Here is a 21,746-nt window from a genome sequence, read left to right on the forward strand (position 1 = left end):
GTGTGTGTGCGGTGTGTGTGCGGTGTGTGTGCGGTGTGTGTGCGGTGTGTGCGCGGTGTGTGTGCGGTGTGTGCGGTGTGTGCGGTGTGTGCGCGGTGTGTGTGTGCGGTGTGTGTGCGGTGTGTGCGGTGTGTGTGTGTGTGGTGTGTGTGCGGTGTGTGCGCGGTGTGTGTGCGGTGTGCGGTGTGTGTGCGGTGTGTGCGCGGTGTGTGTGTGCGCGGTGTGTGTGCGGTGTGCGCGGTGTGTGCGCGGTGTGTGTGTGCGGTGTGTGTGCGGTGTGTGCGCGGTGTGTGTGCGGTGTGTGTGTGTGCGGTGTGTGCGCGGTGTTCGCAGTGTGTGCGGTGTGTGTGCGGTGTGTGCGGTGTGTGTGCGGTGTGTGCGGTGTGTGCGCGGTGTGTGTGCGGTGTGTGTGCGGTGTGTGTGCGGTGTGTGTGCGGTGTGTGCGGTGTGTGCGCGGTGTGCGCGGTGTGTGTGTGTGCGGTGTGTGCGCGGTGTTCGCGGTGTGCTGTGTGTGCGCGGTGCGTGCGCGGCCGCGGCGCTGCCGGGCGGGGGTGACTCAGCCCCGGCTTTATAACGGCGGGGCGGCTCCGAGCCCGGCTCGCTGCGCCGCACCATGCGGAGCCTGCGCGGAGCCCCGCCGGCGCTGCCGCCGATGCTGCCGGTGCTGCTGGTGCTGCTGCTGGCCGCGGGACACGGAGCCGTCATCACCGGGGTGAGCACCGGGGTGAGCGCCGCCGCTCGGCACCGACCGCACCGACGGGAGCCGGCACCGGCGGGGAGCGAGGGAGGGACAAAGGGACAGAGGGACAGAAGGACAGAGGGCTCCGCCGCGGCGGCGGGACGGGAGTTGGGGTTTGTTCGCAGGGAGTGATAGCGGGACTGGGGGAACCGCCCGGGATAAGGGGTGCCCGGGGAGAGGGGAGCGGGATACCCGGGAGAGGGGAGCGCTCTGCTGCCGTAAGGGATACCCGGAGAGAGGGGAGCGCTCGGCTGTGCGGGATGCCAGGAGAGAGAGGAGCGCTCTGCTGCCGTGCGGGATGCCAGGAGAGAGGGGAGCGCTCTGTTGCCGGGGCTGCTCCCTGGGCATCTCTGCTCTCTGCACTGCCGAGACTCGGGGTCTGTCCGCACTCAGCCGTGCCAGCACAGAGCGGCGCCGAGTGCGGTGAAGGATGGCCGGAGCTGGGATAAGTGACAACGAGGACGTGGGAGGGAAAGCAGTGCCAGGTGATGAGAGGTGACAGGGCTTGGTGTCCGTCTGGGATAAGTGGTACCGGCCGTGGCATCTCTAGGGATGAGGGATGGTCTGGATTCAGTGGTATCAGAGCCCGAGGGACTCTCTGCGGTGAGTGATGCCAGGATGTGTCAGTCTCGGCGGTGGGCAATGCCAGACCCGTGGGCCTCTGAGGTGAGGGGATGCCACAACGTGGGGTCTGTTCCTTTGGGGGCAGGGATGTCTTCGGGGGGAGCTGTCTCCAGGCTGGTCCGGGAGTGTGCAGAGAATCCTGCTGCTTTTCCAGGGCTGGAGCTGTCTCCCATCTCCCTGCATGCAGCCCCAGCTGTCCCCAAATCTGCTCTGAGAGGGTCTGGCTCAGGGCATTGCACTGCTCACTGTGCACCCCAAGTTCCTCCAGCCCCTCCATGTACAGGGCAGGATTAGAATCCTCAGAAAACTCCATTTTCCTTCTTTTTTTTCTTTGTCTATGACTGTGATCGTTTTCCCTCTCAATAGCCACTCCTTGCAAACAAGTCTCTGTTGTTTTTAGGCTCAAGATTTACTCTGGCTGTGAAAATACTTTTTTTCCTAAAGACGTTATTTAACCCAAAGCGTTGCATCACTTTTTAGTTAAATGATTTTTTAAGTGTTTGCTTTGGATTAATAACTCAGCATTTGCATTCCTTTGAGATCTCACATGTCTTTTGTAACCATCAGAAGTTGCACTCACAGCAGTGGATTTCTCTGTGGCTCTCCAGGCTCCCTGTCCAGACCCCTCAAGCCCATGAAACAACTTGTGGGCATTTCCCTGGAAGTCAGATCAGTTCCAAGGACTGATTATTTATTTTAGAGCAGAGAATGTGAAGGAATTTTTAATCATTGAGGATTTCAAGATTCTTTTAAGTAGAAACATTCCCAGCAACAGAAGAGCAATTTATCTGTTATTAGAGTTGTGGCTACACCTTGAAAGCATAATTAACCCATTAAATAAAGTAATTGTGAGGCACTGAATAATAGATCAGGGACAAGGCAGATTCAAAAAGTAAAAATAGATTAGAACTAGAAAATGTTACTTTATTAACTATTGCAGAGCATTTCTGTTTAAACCACTGTGATGCATTTTTGGCTTTAGATGAACAGGCAAATCTCAGATGAGAGATGACGTAGGTGTTCCCCAACCCCTGAGCCTGAAAGGTGTTTTTCCTTTCCAATTTAAGGACTTTTTTCAAGCTTTCCTTAATTCAGTGGTGGTTCTTGTGCTGAAACCTGTTGCCTTTGCAGCTGGCATTTCACCTGGGACATATTCTTGGGCTGGTTTTCTGGAAAACTGTGTTTAAATGAGGTGCTCATGTGGTGTTTGGGGAAGTTTAGGAGTAGCAGCAGGAATTACAAATTGCAGATAAGGTGTGGGCAGGAACACTTGGGTTGAATATTTTCAAAACTTGTCATACATTTTTGGAAAGGGAGCCTTAAAAGTTCTGCCAAATGTAAATGTGTGTGTGAGGTCAGGAAAGAAATTCTTCAGCCTGGACATTCAGGACTTGTTTGGTAGAACACACCCAGGTGGGTTTTTCAGCTGAGTGGTATTTCACCCCAGGACCAGTCCCACAGAGATGAATGGACTTTGAGATACATAACTAAGAAAAAAAGGGAGCTGCAAGACAAGAAATAACAAAGAAATAGCAGAGCCTGTGATTCCAGCTGAGCAGTGGACACCTCAGCAGTGTGCTGGGGGCAGCCAGAATTACTGTACCTGCATTTTTATTTGTGACAAGGGCAAAATAATATCATTAGAGTACTTTTCAAATTATTATTATTTTATTTTTTTAAGAGAGAGGTCAGAAAGTGAGTATAATCTACCTGGCAGGCTGGAGTGGTAGATTTATGGCCATATTAGTCTTACAAGCAAATGCTCTGTGTTTGGGCTTGCCTGCAGCACAGAGCTCTGTGTTTAGGAGCTGTTTGGGTCGCACACACTATTTAATAGTGATCCTAATGCAACAGCTTCTTCCTAAACTACTGACTGAGCTTTAAACTTGTATTTTGATCTGGCTCCTGCTGGTCAGTGCAATATTTACCCAGTGAGTAGAGTCTAAAGCCATTTATCATGTAAATCCCAAGGTAAGACCAGTGAGTTTTCCCCTCAAGAGCATGTTTACTCTGGGAATGTGCCTTCCCCAGAGCTGTTATCAACATTTACGTACGTTTTTATGAGTTTCCCATTTACGTAGTGCTGACCAGTGCCTTCCATCTCTCACTGCTGCTGCCAGACACCCAGAGCAGTAAGTTAATCAAGCTTACATTCAGGATGTAAGCAGAACCTTTAACTGATGGCAATTCTCACTGGAGAAAGGAGACTGGTTTTTGCATTAAATCTATATAAGCTTTTGATTAAAAAGTAACTGAAAGATGTACAGTAGCATGTTTTCAAACCCTAATGTGTCAATTGCTCTTCATGGTTTGTGGGTTTAAAGACATACCCACCAGTCTGCATTTTGGTTTCTGCTTATCTAAGCTGTATTGGGTAAGCAGTAAAATACTTTTTTGCCTCCTGTGAAGTGGAATGCTACCACAGCAGCATTTTTTTGGAGGTGAGAACTTATGCAAAGCTTTTCTTAAGACCTTTTTTTAGTTATGTGTAATTCTAGACAACAACCACAGAGTCCACATTTAAACTTTTGTTTTAGCTACTTCCACTTGGGCTTCTCTAACAAAACTCTTGCAGTGTTGCAAGGGCACTCACAACCATTGTATTATCATGTGAAGTTAGAAGGAATAGTTACCTAAAAGTCATTAAATTGATGGTTGATTTCCTATCTCAGCTTCTCCATAAGACTGGTTTGGTGACTCTTTTGGTGACAAGTTTAGTGTGGTTGGTCCTTGCTCCTGCCTGAGCTCACTCAGGCTCTGATTTGGGAGCTGGGAAAGTGAGTGGCACATGCCAAGGTCTATCAGTGCTCAGAAGTTTGGACTGTAAATCACTGACAGTCCTGGGTTTGGCCCAGAGCAGCTCTGTGTATGGTCCTGGCTTTAAACAACCTGGTCCCAACTCCAAAATGTGCCAGGAGCCTGCACGTTCCAATCCATGGGAGACACAAGTATTGCAAACCAGCCTTAAATCCTATTATCCACCTTAATGAGCCATGGTAACTTAGGGGTGCCAGAGGCAGCTCCTGAGCACCTGATCTGTCCTATTTCTGGACGACATTTATTATTCATGTAATTTGCTTAATGCTGTGTTGAACTGCAGGCCTGTGACCGAGACCAGCAGTGCGGGGCCGGAATGTGCTGCGCCGTCAGCCTCTGGATCCGCAGCCTCAGGATGTGCACCCCCATGGGAAACCTGGGAGACGAGTGCCACCCCCTGAGTCACAGAGTGAGTACCTCACTGGGGGGCTGGAGGAATGTCCTGAGCTGTGCAGCACATGGCATAAAGCCTAGACGTGGTGGAAAGGCAGGGAAGCTTCCCATTCCTTACAATATCCAGCCACCTGCATCTGTATGGGAGCAGAGATGGAGGCACCTGCGTAAGGAAGTGCATTAGTGTCAGAATTATGCTGAAGGGAATCAGAGGATGAAAGCACTACACGCTTCCCAGATTGTTTTCTTATTAGTTTGTCGTTGCTGTTTTGTTTTGTTGCCTGATCCAAAGGAGCGCTGGCAGTTCCCAAGCCCAGCCCTGCCAATCCCTCCTGGTGTGAGCAGGAGCACAGCAAGTGCCACCAACCCCAGTGGCAGTGGACAAGATCCTGTCACAAGCATAAAAATGTCACCAGTTGGTGTTGGGACAGCTGGTGCTTTGAGAAAGTGTTGACACACATTTGGGCTTGAGAAAAGTCTCCACAGGCTCTCTTTGTCTCGGTTCTACCTATTAATTTTAAATATCTATGTATATACACATATACACACACACACACTGTATTATTAATACAATGATTTTAACAAGTGCATTTATTAAAGGCTATATAATTATGTATTTCTTATGCAGTATGAAAAAAAGCTGCTTATTTAAAACACAAGAGATTGCATGGGATGTTACCAGGGAGCTTGAGAACCTGATGGTCTTCAGAGTCATCCTCAGGGAAGAGCACAGCCCAAGAGTCATCACAAGCGGAAGATATAAAGCAATAAATTCAGATCATAAATGTGCAGCTAGTTAGCTGCCTCTCTCACTTTCATCCAAGGCCTGGCTTCTCAGTTTATTTTCTCAGTTTTAGGAGGTTTAAGGCTCTATTTTATTGCAGTTAAATTTTTAAAACTTCTGCTGTGATATTGGAGACCAAATGTTCATTTTTACTATGTGATGTAGCAGGTTCTTCTTGTAAGGGCTCTTTCCATTACCAGGAATTAGGATAAGAGGAATTGTCTTCTAGAGGGTTTTATGAGCGTATTGTTATTGGGCAATAATTTAAACTGTCTGATATATTTCAAGCTGACTGTCTGCATAATTACAATCAGAGTAGATGCCTGTCCACCCCAAACACTAAGTCACTGATATTTATAAGCTTTATGAGGTTAATTTTAATTTCTCCACTGATCTTCCTGAGAAACACAAACCAAATTGATTTACTGGAGAACGTGAAATGAGTTTATTTTAAGGAAGGAGGGTTTGCTCAGTGGTTCCTTTCCGGTAAATACTTGTGTAGGGAGCAGCTGGGTACCTGATCACCAAAACCTTTCATTTGCTGCAGGATAGGCCAAAATCCAGCACCACCATGGCCATGGCACCCCAGGGACATCCAGAGGAGCCAGGAGATAACTGGAGGAGATGCTTGGCAGCTGGGGTTCCACCTTCTAGTTTCCTTCTCAACAACTAGATGGTGATGGACTGATGCCATTAGCAGTCCCAGCTGGAATTTCAAGGCCAGGTCTGAGGCAGGGCCAGGCAGGGTTTGCAGGCAGGTGAGGTTTGGCAGCATGGGGAATGAAAGGAACATTTCCTTGCAGCAAGTGAAATGTTCAGAATAAATCACCTGAGCTGTCAGGAGGCTGAGAGCTCAGGTTTTGGGTTTGGCTGCAGTGCTGGGTGTGGGCACCCTAAGGGATGATTCCCATGGGGATCCCCAGCAGGTGTGGGAGGTTGTTGCCTCTGCTCACACTGGAGCAGAGGGGCTGTGGTGGGTGGCATGGGGAAACCCACAACATCTCTTGTCCTGAGGCTGCTCTTCAGATGGTGCTGGCCCAGGGCACTGCAGGGGATGTGAGCCCTCTGCCCACCTCCTGCCTCCAGCAGGGTGTCACTGGAGTCAGGCTGGTGCTTGCCACCGTGCATGGAGGACTGTGTGGGACTTTCTTAAAGACAAAATTTGTACACTGACACAAGAAAATCTTGGAATGTTAATATTATAATTTTAGGCTTCAACCACACAGAAATCTGGAAGTGAGGGAATTTAGGGCTGCCTGCCTGGCTGGTAGCGGAGGCTTTGCACCTCTGTGCCTCCTTTGCTGCATCCAGGGAATGCTCAGTGTGTGCTGCCAGCTGGCAGCACCACAGCTCCCAGACACTTCCCACAGGGCTGTCCTTTTTGGCTCCTGTAAGAGACAGAGCTTGTGACCAAGTTGTTGAAGATTGTCAGTGCGTGTGCATGTCATGGCACAATTAAATTTGTCTAATGTACTCCATATGTGCTCCCTGCAGCACAATGTGGCTGGAGGAGGGTGGGATGAAATGAGAAACCTCTGCCCTGTGGTGAAAAGGATCCTGCTCACAGGGAGGTCAGGCAAGGTGACTCCAGAGGTCCCTTCCAGCCTGATTACCACGGGATCCCAAGGTTCCCAGGTCCTGCTCTGTGCCATGTGACAAGGCAGGATTCGGGACACGCAGAAAACCCTGCACAGTGGCACCACAAAACGTGATGTTAAAGGCCAGTGTAGTTTCACAACAAACTCCTTTATGAAATGGCAGTAAATGGAGAACATGTGTCACAGATGTAGATTTACACAGCAACATGGCTATTAACATCCTGTTCTTAACTGTGGCTGGACTGGGTGTACAGTGGGGCTGCCTTTGCCATCTGCTCTGTGCTGCAGCTCGTGGGGAGCTCTGGCTGTGAAGGGAGGGAACTGGGCAGCATTCCCCATATCCCCAATATTCCTCCATTTCATCCCCGCAGCCACCAGTGCTGTGGCTCTCCCTGTCACTGATTGTAGGAAATAGTAAATATGCTGTTAGCTAAAAAGTTTTTAAGCTCTGTAACAAAGAAATCTTTGGCTGCTGCTGGCTGTGTGTATTGCCATCTTCCTATCGTCTCAGCCATGTAATGAGGCTGATGCTGCAAATAAAGCTCAAGGAATGTATCCCAGCAGTCCCATCCTGTTTGTGAAAAGGAAAAAATAACCACCCCAACGCAGCTGACGTGCTTGCTCTGTCCCCAGGTGCCCTTCCCCGGGCGGCGGATGCACCACACCTGCCCCTGCCTGCCGGGCCTGGCCTGCCTCAGGACTGCTCCCAGCAGATTCAGGTGTCTGCCAGACTTCAGAAAAGAAGATGTCTTTTTTTAGCAGGAACTGTTCTGCACTCGAAAGAGCCGCTCAGTGTTTTCATTTTCTCATTGTTGTGACCAAAAAAGGGTTACTTGCCAGGGGAAACCCTGCACGACTTTCCTGCTTCACCAACATCAGCTGGAGATGAGACACTGCTGTTGTGGCCAAGGTTTTCAGGAGGGACTCACAGATGGTGATGATTTCATTTTGGGGTAGCCAAACAACATTTACTAGAGCAAAACTCTCTCTGAGGGCAGGGGCTTGACATTCCTGAATCATTTTGTGGGCTTTATGGTTCTAGTTTAACCCCAGAATGAAAAAATCCAAGTTATTGCCAGTTTTGGAAAAATTTGGCCACGTCTTGACACTTTGGAAGACCTGAACTGAACTGAGAGTTGGATAACTGCATAGTGTGAAGCATATGACAATTGCCAAAAGAACTGTATTTACATGTCATTTCATATCTTTATTAATATAATTTTATTTGTAAGTTAGGCACACCTCTAGGGTAAAAGTTTAAACAATAGATGTAGTTTTTACACTTTTAAAAAGTGGCACATGGAAACAAAACATTTCAGTATTCAGAGCACTAAAATATTTACTTATTTTAGTGTTCTAAGATGAGAAGTTGTTGTTACATGAATTGATGTAAAACTACCTGATCATCTCAAACTATGTATTAAGATGTAGTTTATATTAAAGAAAAAAGGAACCCTGAAGTTTATTTTAATAGGCTCCCTGACCTCTTGTATATGTATCAAATTTGCTGTGCAAAAATTCTGTATCAGAATAATGGCAGTGTATGATTTGATTTATTTTAATATTATAACATTATTTTGTCATTGTGGTTTTTCATTTTTATTCAGTGTAATCTGTTATCCCACACTTGATTCACCACCTAAGCTAGCAGAGCTCCTTATGGTTAGCTTAGCAAAAGATTATGTGCCTCTGGCTGTTTTTTGGGAAACTTGTAGTTTACAAGGCATGAATTCCTCAATCAAGCTGCAGTTTCAGAATTTGGAGGAATGTTGGTGTAAATAATATGAGAGGTTTTTCTTGGCTGGTGCCTCAAAGGATCAACTTTAGCCCAGCAAACATAAGATTTGTGGGTTTTCTATGAAATACTGTGTGACTTCATATTTACTTGTCAGTCCCCAGAGCTGGAATTCCAACAGTTTGTGTGAGATTCACATGTTTCTTGCTCTCAGACATGCAAACATATGCTAGAACTGGAAAAGTGAAGTCATTCATCTTTCAACAATCGGTGCTTTGCTGCTGGTGGAGATGGGGGGGGTTGAAGAAGTGAGCACAGTGTGTCCAGGCCAGACCTGTAAAACTGAGAGGAGAAACATCCCTGGGAGTTACCAGGCACCTTCTACTGGGCTCCACAGCCTTCCTTGGGGGACAGAAAAGAATAGCTGCATTAGTTATTGCCAGATCCTCGTGGATTCTGCATATGTTAGGGAAATAAAAGTCTTGAGAGAGATTGTATCCTCCTGGCTGAAAACAGCCCATCCCCAGGGTACCCACTCCAGTGCCTCTGAATTTTGCCTCCCCCTTTGCAGTGGTGATAGAAAAAAAAAAAAAAAAAAGGACTGAAGTGCCACTGAAGGGTAATTTTACATCTGGTTTGCATTAATGTGATCAGGTACAAAGTGCCTGTATTAGATCTGGAGTCTCAGAGGGGCTCAACACTAACCCAAAGGGCTGGTGAAAGGCTAAGTCATTTATTGAGTTCAAAGTGACATGCCAGCATGGCAGAAATTCCCATAACCTGGATTTAAAACCAACCCCCAAGCCTGATTATACCATTGTCACTAAATAGGGGAGCTCCCCAAACACCCTGTGCACCCCCAAAGCCTGGCTTTGCAGATGAGGAGCACTCTGGAAATGTGGGGGTTGCTTTTCTGTCCATGTCTGTCCCCATCAAATAAGCTCAATACCACGGACTTCAATTTACACATAATCAAGAAGAAAAATAGGAGCACTCCAAATGTGCCTGTGTCCCATCTCTTGCTCCATTTTTTAAAATCAGAGCACAGAAAATGAACCATGGGAGGAAACAGTAGCCCTGCTCCTCATCTCCTGCTGGCCTAATTCACCTACTGAAGGCAGTAGCCCTGGTTTGTATCATTGTAAAAGAGTGGACATTGTAAAAGAATTATACCTAAGGACTGCCTCAGACCTGCCAGATCCTAGGAGAGTTTATCAGACAAGAGGAGAGCAACTTTGTAGTTATAATTTGTGCCAATTAACTTGTGGCTTTAAGCATTTATCTGGGTAATGAGAACAGCCCCAATTACACGGGTTCAGAGTTCACACCCTCTGTAGCAGTGGAAGCTCCTGTGTCCTGCAGACACTCCTGGACAGGGAATTTGGATGGTGCAGCTTTGAGGGATTTCTTATTCCATACTCGTCCTTGAGGGGCTTCTCCACACCTTCCCTGTGATGTAGGAGAGATAAAGGCAAAACCTCACTGTCCTACATCCCCACTATATTCACTTGGCAATAATTATTACGATTCCCCTTTTAGTAATTTAATTTCCATTAATTGACACTGACAATGGAGGTTAGTTGATTTGAGAGAATCATTCTGGAAGGAAGATTAAGCTTTTGCATCCCCATTATTTCCTAAACTCTGCCCTAATCAATTATCTTTTCTCCCATCCTAGGGGAGATTTCCTCTCCCAAGTCCACCTGCAAAGGCCCTTTAATTTCTGTCTGCGGTGGAAGGGGCTGGGAGGGCACCCTTTACCTTTGCTTTACATGGATAATAGGCAAACCAGTGACCACAAGTATTTCCAAATGTGAATGGCCATGCAGTGCAGTCCCCTCTGCTCTTCCCTGGAGCCAGCTTTTGTCTTGAGGAGCACAGCAAATGACTCAGGATGCCCCACAGGAAAGGTGGCCAGCCTCAAGCCAACCCTGACACAAAAAAGTTTTCTGCAGTCCCCTGTGCTTGCCCCAGAATCACCCTGGCAGGTATCTCAGGCCAGGGACAGCTTCCTCACCTGCCTTGAAGGAAGGAAAGGGAGAGGTCCTTGCAGGAGAAATCAGATGAGAAAACAGAACAGAACTTGTGCAGCCCTGGAACCTCCTTGGAGCAGGGGATAAACCTCATTCCCCATACCCACAGCCTATGAAGAGACAGGCTGGTTTAAACACTTCCCTTTATTCACTGCACTTAGATCTGTGCCAACGTGTGTTTTAACTTTATTAATATTGCAGTAATTTCATTATTAATAGAAACGTGTGCATTAATTTTTAATATTATATGAATATTGATATTACAGATATGCTATAGAATAACGTTGATATCCCACCACACTGGAGGCATTTCTATGTTTATTGCCAGATTTTAGGTGAGCAGAGAGGCCTTGCAGGAAAGGTACCAACACATATAATGAGTTGCTGCCTTAATTTGATTAGGTGCTTATTAGGAAAGGGGAAGCAAGGTGTTTGGGGTTTGAGGGTGCACAGCTGGCTGAGCCAGCACACACTTATAAGTGGGGGGGGACTGCAGGGAAGGCTCTGCTCCTGAGCAGCAGCAAGCCCAGCTGAAACTCATCTTCGTCTGCACTGTCCTGCCCACAATTCACCCCTGGAAAATTTTGCTACTTCAAAAAAAAGTGTTACAGAGGTAAAGTAAATTATTCTGGTTTTGTGGAAAGGGGGACTCAAATCTGAGTGGGTCCATACAGAAGAGACAGGTCAAATACTGGTTTTACAGAATTAGTAACTGAAAGGAGCTGAACTGGCTGAAGATCATCATGGTATTTGGGAAGATAAAAGAGAATAATGCATACCTCTATGGAGAACACTTTAAGGTAAGAAAAGTGATAATTGTTGGTACTGTTAGTTTGTAGTGGTGTGGGAAACAGTAGTCTTGTTGTGACCCCAAAGCTCTTGTGTGTTTGAAGATGATGTAACATTCCTTGTCAAGAGGGACTGAGCTAATTTTCTTCATCAGCACAATCCACCAAAGCAAAGGATGACACCGGCAAGTGTGACCCCAGACCAAGGTCCTTGCCAGTGCCTCTCCCTACCCCAGCAGCTCTGGGATTTGTTCTTTCTGCACAGATGGATATTCAAAAGAAACAGAAGGTGCTAAGAATCCCTTGATTTAAACAAGATGTCTCAGGAGTTTGATCCTGACAATGTGTAACATGTTTTCCAGAAGGAATTAGAAAATTGCAGGAAGAGAATAGACTGTGCAAATGCAAGAGGATTTTGATAACAGCAAAATCAATGTGCCTTTCTCTGTTACATAGATATGAATTGGCAAACCAGCAGGGGTGCAGTCATTAGACTGATCAATAATTCTGAGCACAGGAATGGAGATGAGTTTAATGCACATCAGCAAATCACCTGTGGTTTCTCAAGGAGAGTCCTGAGTGCAGGCAGACCTAGCCCAGTGCAGTAGGACACATTCCAAGGATCTGGCAGGGCAGGTCCCCCCAGGTCCTCCTTGGAGGATGGTGGCAGCCTTTGGGTCACTCTGCCTGGTCATCAGGGCTGGGAAAGGCTGGATGTGAAAGGCTGATGCTGAGCAATCCTGGTGCACTGAAGGGAGAAGGATGGGTGGCAGCTTGTTGTGTGAAAAGATGTACAACGTAGGGTGACAGCAAAGTGTGCAGGAGAGGAGGAAAGAGCAATTTAACCACAGAGGAGAGGTGTAAACCCCCCTGTGGCAGGGGTTTCCCAAAAATCTGAATGTGAGCAGCTTAGTGGGGCAGAAAATGAAGGCAAGCACAATGCCAAAAGAACAGAAAGTCTCCTCTGCAAAACCTGGGAGACTGTGCATATTAATTGTGTACCAGGAGTGCCCAGAGCACCCCAGGCTGATGGTCCACCCCAAACACCTTGCTTCCCCTTTCCTAATAAGCATGTAATCAAATTAAGGCACCAGATATCAGAGTGGTACAGGCATGTCCCTGTCCCCAGAAGTTCACAGATCTCCCAGACCACATAAAGCAAGTGCCTGTGCTGTACTTAGTGTGTACCTGCACTGCTGCAGCCTGAGCCAGCCTGGGATGCAATCACTGCATCCCAGCAGATGGCACAGGAAGGATGGGCCATGGACCTTGGAGAGCTCTGCACTGCACTGCTTGGGCAGTGTCTCCCTTCCTAGGCTGGGAATTCCACCAGGTCTCCCAAACTCTGGTGCCGTGCCTCTGCCACAGCATCGTAACACATGGAAAGGATTAAATCTGCTTTTAAAGCATAATGTGGCTTTGTAAAACCCAAGGCAGTAACACAGTGCAGAAGCAGACTAAAAACATGGCCTGGTTCCAGCCCAGCAAGCAGGGCTGGGTAGTCTTTATTTACTTTTTCTTTTGCACATGTGAGTGCACTCATGTCATTTCATGCAGAGATTTGTGGGCTCTTTCACCACAAACAGGCAGATGTGGCTCTTGCTGCAAGGAGTTTGCAAACCAGCAAAGCTGATATTAATTCCAGGGGGTGCAGGATTCACCCTTTATTTACTCCTTCAGGCTATATGAGAGCCCAGGCAGCAGAGCACACCTCTGACCTCTTTCATGGGTCCAGAAGGGTCAGCTCAGGGAAAGACATCAGTGAGGCAGCTGCCAGCATTCTCACTCTTGCCAAAAATTTCACCACATCCTGTAGAATTAGTAGGTTCTTAAATTTTTCCTCTCCAATTTCTTTTCTCACATGGATGAAACCTTGACAGAAAGGTCCCCCACCCCTTCAAATCCAACAGCAAAATTTCCTGACTGTGGTGGTGTCCTAATTCCAGCTCCCTTCCCCACCCTTTCATTAAATTCTCCTAAGTCGCTAACAAACCTTTCACACATTGCAACAGAGCCTTCAACTATTTGGATTTGGTTTACATCAGCACTTAGGCTCAGACAGATATTGCACAAACAGTAAGAAAAAGTCTGTCCTGCTGAGTATTTAGAATCTACTGGGGAGGAAAATCATTGCCAAGCTCTCTATCCCCACTGGCAGCTCTGTAGCAGGTCCTGCAGAGCCTGGTTCCTGCAGCCTCCCTCAGGAGGCTGGGCCACCCTTTGGTGATGCTCAGCCCAAACATGTCCCTCCTTGCTGTCACACCTCAGCTCCAGCTCTACCTCTGCCTGTGATGCTGCTGGCTCCTTGGCTCAGGTGCCCACGTTCTCCCCCTGCAGTCACTGCAGCTTGGCTGAACATATTCCCTCTTCATCCACCTTCCTCCCCACCCAGATGTCTCCTGGGGCTCTGCTGGAGACAGGGGCAGCTCAGCCCTGTGGGCACCCCGAGCTGGTCTCTGTGCCCCAGGGCCACTGCAGCCCTGAGGCACCCAGGGGCTGTCCCCTCACCCTTGGCACAGCACACTGAGGGACCTGCTGTGTACTGTGAGCATGCAGAGCCTAATGAGGGAGGGGAAGGAAAGGAAAAGGAAAAAACCCACTTGATTTACTCGACTATCTAGCCACTCAACATTTCCTTTCCAGCACCCTCCTGCAAGTGCTCAGTGACAGATGGGGACAGATTGAGTGGTTCGATGCAGTGAGGTAATATTCCACTAAATCATTCCTCTTTCTCTCACTGTCAGAAGGCACCCAGACTTCAGCCCTTCCTCTGAATCTTCCTGTGTTTCCCTCCTTAATGACAAAGCCATTTTAGCTCTACCTCTGCTAAAATTTCCGAGAGAAGCAAGCACTGCTGTTTATACGCTGTGATAAAATGGGTGTTGTAAAACAGTTAGCAAAAGGGAGGAGTGAATCACCCTGAGACAGAGAGGGTTCTGGTGCTGTTTCCTGGTGTTTCTGATTTCTTTTTGTTGCCTGTGTGCTGGGGCTGAGCCCCAGACCGTGGTGCAGGGGCCCTGGCTGGGCAGGCAGCAGGCTCTGGGCAGGTGTGCCGTGGGCAGGCGCGCAGGCTCACACTGCACGGCTCACAGATGGAAGATCCATTTTTTTCTCTGGATGATTTGTTCCAATGGTTAATCATCCTCACACAAACACAGGATTATTTTTTTAATGACATACCAGTAGATAACGTTCAGAAACTTTTAGGATGGGCTTTCTCTCCACCGGGCAATCTCTTGATTTCTGCCTACTCTGTGAATGCCATGATGACTGACTAAAATTAGCTGTGACTTCACAGCTTCCCCGTGCCCTTGCAAGACTAGCTTTGAACTTGAAAGCCTCCTACACAAAGTGCTTTGTGCTATCAACCTGGTCACAACAGATGAGAAAAATGTGGCACTGAATGCAGTGGCCTTCCAATAAATAGATCCACAGTACGGCCATGCATGACTCGAGATCAAAGACAGAGTGCAAGTGCTGAGGTCATTAAACATGAATAGAAATACAGAAATGCAACAGCGTGCATGAAAGGCTGAGCTTGACTTTAAAGTGATGAAAGCTTGGTAGTCAGCAATTGTTCACCCGTGATAATAATCTTGCCATCAGTGGTTCTCTGCATTAGAAAGGTGAATAACTAATCATTCTTGGGATAAAGCATTGAGGTGTGGGGCAGTTAATGATTTGTACCAAGTGAAAATAGGCTTGGAGATGCTCAGCATCAGCAGCTCTAGGGAAAGTCAGAGTGCCACAGATGTCAAGCTGGAAAATCAGCTCCTGGTCACCAGTTCTACAACTGATGGATAAGGATTTACCCCATACAAATCCTTCAGGAATGACATGGCATCAGAGGTCACCAGCATGAAAGGAGGTTTGGGGTAAGATATCCATAGGCACAGCCCCAACCCAGCACAATTCAGCACCAGCTTTTAGGAGACCATCTTCACGGATGGTCTTTCTTGGATGGCTGCATTTCTTCAACACGTCATGTATTTTTTAATATTCTGAAGCCTAAGAACATCATAGCATGGGAAATGCTTCCTGGTTCCTATCACAATAGAGTTAATTATAGCCCGTGCAGTGTTTTGAGCAACTACAAAGGAAGCTGTGCAAAAAATGATGACTTTAGGAAACCTCTATTAGAAAACAGCCCCCCTGCCATGTTTCTAATACTTTTTTGATTAGCAGCATAACTGTCTAATAAGGTTTCTGGGGTATTCTGATACTGTGGGGAATGATCCAATCTGCAACCTGAGCTAATGAAGTGACACTTAGCTTTGCCTTCTGCCAATATCTGTCTGTTACTCTGGAGCCACTCCCCTCAGGGCGGTTTGTTGGCAATTCTGAGCAAGTGCAGGTGCTTCCAAGGAGCAAGGTGACTGTGCTTAACCATGTGGGGTGAGTGGCAGAGGTCCAGCCACATCCTTTTCTGTGAAAAGAGGGAAAACGCCAGCTTTGCTCTCCTCTGAGCTCTGCACAGTGTGTCCCAGGGCAGTCCCACAGCATATGGCAGAGCAGCCTTCTGAAGATGTAGCTGCACCACATCCAGGTAGAGCCTCAGGAAAGAACTGTTGCTATCAGACTGAGCCAAATTCCTGCCCTTTTCCTCGAGGCTACTGGCTTCACACCAGTCTGGGAGGCAGCTTTGCCTCCTCTGTGCAGAGCTGGTACTGGAAAAGCAAATGATGACAGCTTGTGGGCTACACATCCCCTGCTCATCTTTCACCTCTAGCACAACCACTGAACGAGACCTTTACCCAACAACATAATTTGGCTGAGGCCAAATGTTTCAGCTCCTTTCCTAGCAAACCCTTCCCAAATCTAACAGCAGAGCTATAAGCACCCTAGAGTACTGCAGGCACTGAGTGCTGCAAATCAGAGATCATCTTAGCTGCTAACTGAGGTTTCAGACCAGTGTCATTTTTCAAGCTGGCCTGACATTTAAGTCTATACTAAAAACCTCCACTGACTTGAAGATTTTGGCTGGAAACGCTTGTAAGGAGTGTGTTCAATACCTGGGGAGTGAGTGAAGATGCCAGCAGCAATCAAGATTTTTCTGGAGCAGCTCTCAGCACAACTGCAATCCCTCACCACAGATATGCAGAGGCAGCATGCTGTGACCTCTGAGCCAGACTGTGAAGAATCTCTGGGGGAGATGATATTGGTATTTCCTGTGGTACTCAGCACTTGTGGTGCCCAGAATATGGGAAAGTACCATGCAGCTGCCTGGAGGGGTGCAGAGAAGACTGAAGGTACATTCTGGTGAAGCACAGCTCGATGGGAGAGCCCTGCTGCTCTGCAGCCCACCAGACCTCCCAGGTACTTTGTGTTTTGGTCAGTGGGGATGGGGAGAGGGGCTCAAACCACCTGAGTTTTTGTAAGAGAGCCCAGGACTTGTACAAGCAGCACTAACTTCTCATGTGGGAGTAATTATTAACGCTCAGCTCTCATGGAGTTTCAACCCTTGGCACTTGTGAGTGAGACTGAAAGCGCTCTGGTTTTTGCAGGATGGAGGATTCACAGCCACACCTCACAGTCCATACAGCAGCAACCACCTCTCCCTGTGCTCATTCCATTCTCCCCAACATTATTTCTCTCTTTTTGTTTTTTTAATCCAGAGCAGGTTTTTATCCTCCCCGACACCCCTTCTCTGATCTTGGTCAAAGCATTTAATCTCTGTGACCCACTTTCCCCATATGCAGACTAAAGGCTGCTATGTGAATGCTGTGCTTTGGAAGTGCCTTTTTTTTTTTTTTTTCCTTTTGCAACTTTTTTATATTTTCTCAGATTTCAGAAGGAATATTTATCCTCTGGTGCTTCTCCAGCCCTTGCTAGTTTTCCATACTTTCTTGGTGCACTCTCAGCCAGCAAAGTAGTGGTTTTGGTGTACTGGCACTGAATACTCCTTAATTTTCTGCCATGTCCTTGATATTTAGTTTCACATCTTTTGGAATTAAGCCCTATTGTAGAACACCTATCTAAACCCTGAATTAAAGCAACTGGAGCTCCTTTTCTTTTGCACTACCACAGCCTGGATCATAATTTGACTAACATCACAAGTACCTAAAATATAAAATTAACTTCAAACAGCAATGATTTTGCCCTCAGAGTATATCAGGAGTCCTGAGACAGCCCTGGAAGCTGTGTGCAAGCAAAACACATGGTATAATTTTTTTTTTTTTTCTTTTTTGTATGCTTGTGCTGTAGCAAGGCTGGGTCTGGCTGCCACTGATGGGTAATAGCATAGCACACATTATCTTCACCAGATAAGAACCAATCACCCATCTTGTGAGGACATCAATGAGCCAGGGGATGCCTCTGCACAGAGGCTGGGATTCAATACAGCAGCACTGCTTGATAAGCCAAGCCTAAATAAAACCATCAGGTCACCCAAAGGTGAGTGTTCATCCCCCACATATACTACTGACTCTACAACTTGTGTTCATTTTTTTCCTAGAAGTGAAAAATCTGGTCCTTGCAGCTTTTAAGGAGGTTTTAAAATAACTATTTTCCCATCTCTGTGGTTTAAATAGACTCATAACCATACTACTTATAGCCTGGAAGAGAGAGAGGATGCCAAAATATCAGACATTTTTAATAGAGTAAAGAGAAAGAAAATATTGGCTTGGTTACCAGCAGGATTAGGAAAAAGGTGGCAAGATCTGAGTTACAGATCACAGTTCTAGGTCCCTACTATGTAGGCAGCTTCTGGGAGGAATATGAGATATGAGAAAAGTTCTAAAAGTTGGAACCCTGCAGAAAAGACCTAAAAGTAATTCAGGGGTATAAAGTATACTTGGAACACAATTCCCAGCAACAGCATCCATGCCTTGCCCCACAGTCTTTGTAAAACAACTCTACTCCATTACTCTCCAAGACTCACTAAGCTATTATCTTATTTTCCAGCCTGAAAATATAATTAGCACAGATAACCAGCTGCTGCTGTGATCTGAAGTATGTGACAGCTTTCCTTCTGTACCCAGGTGCATTTTCAAAATGCTTTAGAAGCTTTAGAAATGATCATTAAGTCTTGCTTTGTTTTAAAGATACCCCATCCATGGTCATATTTCTGAGGCCAGTTCTGGCAGCATTGGTACTGCAATGTACCAAAAAACTCAAATTGCAACCTTCTCCTTATGCACTGCAGGAAATGCTGCCTTTCTGGTGTCCAAATCCCAATTGGGGGGGGAAACAAGATTTAAACCAAACCAGGAGCCCCACCTCATTTCATTCCCTGCCTCAATCTGAAGCTGTTACCTTTGCCCTCCTCTGATCTGCCATGCTTCTTTTGTGCTCCCTTCATAGTCACAGGACAACTATGTCTCAGTTGATGTCTACCAGTTTTGGACTACTCTCTACGGAAATACTCAGCAGATGCAGACTGTATTCCAGCTATTTTGTGTGAGACTTGCTCCAGCACAGGTTTGTGAACTGTTACATGATCCATCAGAGAGGGGAAGCACCTCAGGGACAGCTTCCTCTGAGATAGCTAAGAAGCTGGGCCAGGATCCTGCCATCAGGTTACTGGTTGAAATACTTTCAGAGACATTTTTGTAGAATAGAGCAGGTTAAAATGCCATGCTTAATAAATGTAAGCTTCCCATTAAGAATATAGTTTATAAATGAGTATGGTATTGACCAAGCCACAGTGTTAAAAAACTGCTTTGCCAACTAAAATTAGCCATCCACAATTACACACTCTTCTATCATTAAGAGAGGAGCAATTAGCTACAACAGAAATTTGGTTTCAGCAGACACAAAGAATTGTGCTATTTAAACCTGTTGCCCATCATGAATTTAAGTCTTCTTAAAAATAGCTTTAGTCACTTTTATTGGTATAAACACCTAAATTGAGATCTAACAGCAAATAAGGATTGTGCTTGTCCATAATAACCTTAGCTGTGAAATCTACTCAGACACAAGACATACAACCTTCCACATACACAAGTTATTTGTCAGCAAAGCAGAATGCTGCCATTCTGAAACAATTACATACAGTAAAGGTTTTCAATATTTTATTAAAGAAAACAGTCAAAATGTACAAGTATTACCCAGGTTTGTAGATAACTTCCTATAAAGGCAGTAAAATATGAATTTCAATCTAGGTTTTAAAAACTGCTATAGTTGCTTATTTTTAAAGTTGGTATTTTAAAATCACGTTTCACAAATAGTTCTGAAATATTACCAAATTAATAGTGCAACAAGAAAATTTGAAATTAGTTCTACACTGTTTGCATGTCAAGCAAAAGTTATAACTAACAGCTTCAAATACTCAAACCATTTGAGAATGAATGAACCCAACAGCTCCCACCAAAACTGACTTCTGACCACATTAGGAACGTCCTCTTCATGTTCTTCACTTAAAATCAAATAATAATAAAACAACACCTCTTGAGGTCATCAAAAATAACTTTAGTATAAAATTGTCTTGGCCCTTATCAAATATTACATGAGTAAAATTGTTAAGCCTTTATCAAAACAGACAGGAATAGGGAAACAAAAAAAATGTCATGGCCTTAATCCGTATCTGTTGGAATCATGTTTAGAAACGTTAGAAGCAAGACCAGAAACTCGGAGCCCTGTTTTGTTTTTAAAAACCACACAATCACAAAGAAAAAAACAGCTTCTTACTGCCTAAGGTTTGGGGGTGTTCTGCTCAAGTACCTGTTCCCATAGACAGCAACCTGTTATGTTCTGAAGAGAGCATACGCAAAATATAGAAAAATAAATAAAATAGCTTCTTACAGCCTAAGGTTTGGGTGCTGGGTGGTGGTTTAGTATGTCCCCCACAGGTCACATTCTCTTGAGCTCATATGCAGAAACATGGAAATTTATATCCATCTTTCTTTTTTTTTAGAAAGAGAAAAGCCCCCCTACATCCCAAAGCTCTTGAGATCGCAAAGGATGGTGCCCTGGGTGCTCTGGATGCTTTGGCAGCATGGGAAGTGGGCTCGGAGGCAGACCCTGAGCTCCTTGTTGAAGATGAAGCAGAGGATCGGGTTGACCCCTGCCTGGGCAAACGTCATCCAGACGGAGGTGGTCAGGTACACCTGGGGGATGGAGCTGGCCTTAATGAAGACCCGCAGGTAGCAGGCCACAATGTAGGGGGACCAGAGCAGCAGGAAGAGCAAGGTGATCATGTAGAACATCTTGCAGAGCCTTTTCTCCATCTTAAACTCCTCCAGCACCAGCAGCCTCTTGATCTGGCTGTGGGTGGCCTGCCTTATGCCCACGAGGGTGGGCGGCGTGGGCCCCCTGCCAAAGCCAGCCGTCCAGTTCGCAGCCGCTTGGCCGGTGGCTCCCGGCCCGTGGAAGGTCCAGTTCTGGCTGATGGCCGGTACCAGCTGGGCCGGCTTCATCTTGCGGTGCCCGTGGATGAAGAAGAGCAGCTTGATGTAGACCAGGTGGGTGGCGGCGATGACGGCCGCCAGCATGAGCATGAAGCCCAGCGTGTCATTGGCCTTGACGTAGCGGTGCTCGAAGATGCACTGTTCCTCCTCCCGGATGAACTTGTAGGTACCCACGTCAAAGACGGGGGGAAAGGCCATGGCCATGGAGAGGGTCCACACCATGCACACCACAGCCAGGCAGGTCCAGCCCGTCATGCGCTTGGCGTAGAAGCGGTGGTGGGCGATGGCCATGTAGCGCGTAACCCCCACGCAGAAGAGCAGGAAGGCGGCGTGGAAGCAGAAGAGCACGGCCAGGAAGGCCAGCACCTTGCAGCTGAGGGGCCCGTGGGGCCAGGCGGCCCCGCTGCGCACCGACAGCATGACGAAGGGGAAGCAGGCGAGCGAGCGGAGCCCGTCGGCCAGGCAGAGGTCCAGCAGCAGGTAGTAGGGCGCGCGGTGCAGGTGCCGGTCCTTGAGGATGAGCCAGGCGAAGAGCACATTCCCGGCCAGGCTGACGCACAGGATCAGCCCCAGCGTGGCGAGCTTCAGCCCGGAGGCGCTCAGCAGGCCGCCGGCGCTGGGCAGGTGCGGGCTGCTGCTGCTCCCCAGCTCGCTGCTGTTCGCCATCGGGTCCTTCCTCCTCCTCCTCCTCTCCTCCTCCTCCTCCGCGCGGGCAGGGCCGGGGGCTCAGCGCCGCGGCAGCGCGCCGGGGCCGAGGGCCGCGCCGCCCGGCGCCCCCATGCCCGCAGCCGCCGCCGCGCTGCCGCCGCCGCCCCGGCCGCCCCGGCGAGGCGGGGCGCTGCCGCCGCGCTCCCCGCGGGCCATGCGGCTCCCGCGCCCGCGCTAGCT

General features: G+C 47.4%; 2 protein-coding genes across 2 annotated transcripts; one reads left to right on the forward strand and one right to left on the reverse strand.

The window, feature by feature from the left end:
- The first annotated feature begins 606 nt into the window (after positions 1 to 606).
- PROK2 (prokineticin 2) lies at positions 607 to 8,538 on the forward strand. The gene is made up of 3 exons (XM_066558166.1): positions 607 to 712; positions 4,464 to 4,589; positions 7,589 to 8,538. The coding sequence occupies exons 1-3, from the start codon at positions 614 to 616 to the stop codon at positions 7,712 to 7,714; spliced, it is 351 nt and encodes a 116-aa protein (XP_066414263.1). The 5' UTR covers positions 607 to 613; the 3' UTR covers positions 7,715 to 8,538.
- A 10,963-nt stretch (positions 8,539 to 19,501) lies between these two features.
- Positions 19,502 to 21,586, reverse strand: GPR27 (G protein-coupled receptor 27). Its single transcript, XM_066558026.1, has one exon. The coding sequence runs from the start codon at positions 21,522 to 21,524 to the stop codon at positions 20,382 to 20,384; it is 1,143 nt and encodes a 380-aa protein (XP_066414123.1). The 5' UTR covers positions 21,525 to 21,586; the 3' UTR covers positions 19,502 to 20,381.
- Positions 21,587 to 21,746: the final 160 nt, after the last annotated feature.

This window comes from Molothrus aeneus, chromosome 12 (genome assembly GCF_037042795.1).
Source record: "Molothrus aeneus isolate 106 chromosome 12, BPBGC_Maene_1.0, whole genome shotgun sequence".
Taxonomy (NCBI): Eukaryota; Metazoa; Chordata; class Aves; order Passeriformes; family Icteridae; genus Molothrus; species Molothrus aeneus.

Bases quoted from the DNA above. Each gene is read 5' to 3' on its own strand.
- GPR27 (XM_066558026.1), bottom strand. From the start codon at position 21,524: ATGGCGAACAGCAGCGAGCTGGGGAGCAGCAGCAGCCCGCACCTGCCC.
- PROK2 (XM_066558166.1), top strand. From the start codon at position 614: ATGCGGAGCCTGCGCGGAGCCCCGCCGGCGCTGCCGCCGATGCTGCCG. The intron at 713-4,463 runs GTGAGCACCGGG...GTTGAACTGCAG, and splicing joins ACGGAGCCGTCATCACCGGG to GCCTGTGACCGAGACCAGCA. The intron at 4,590-7,588 runs GTGAGTACCTCA...CTCTGTCCCCAG, and splicing joins GCCACCCCCTGAGTCACAGA to GTGCCCTTCCCCGGGCGGCG.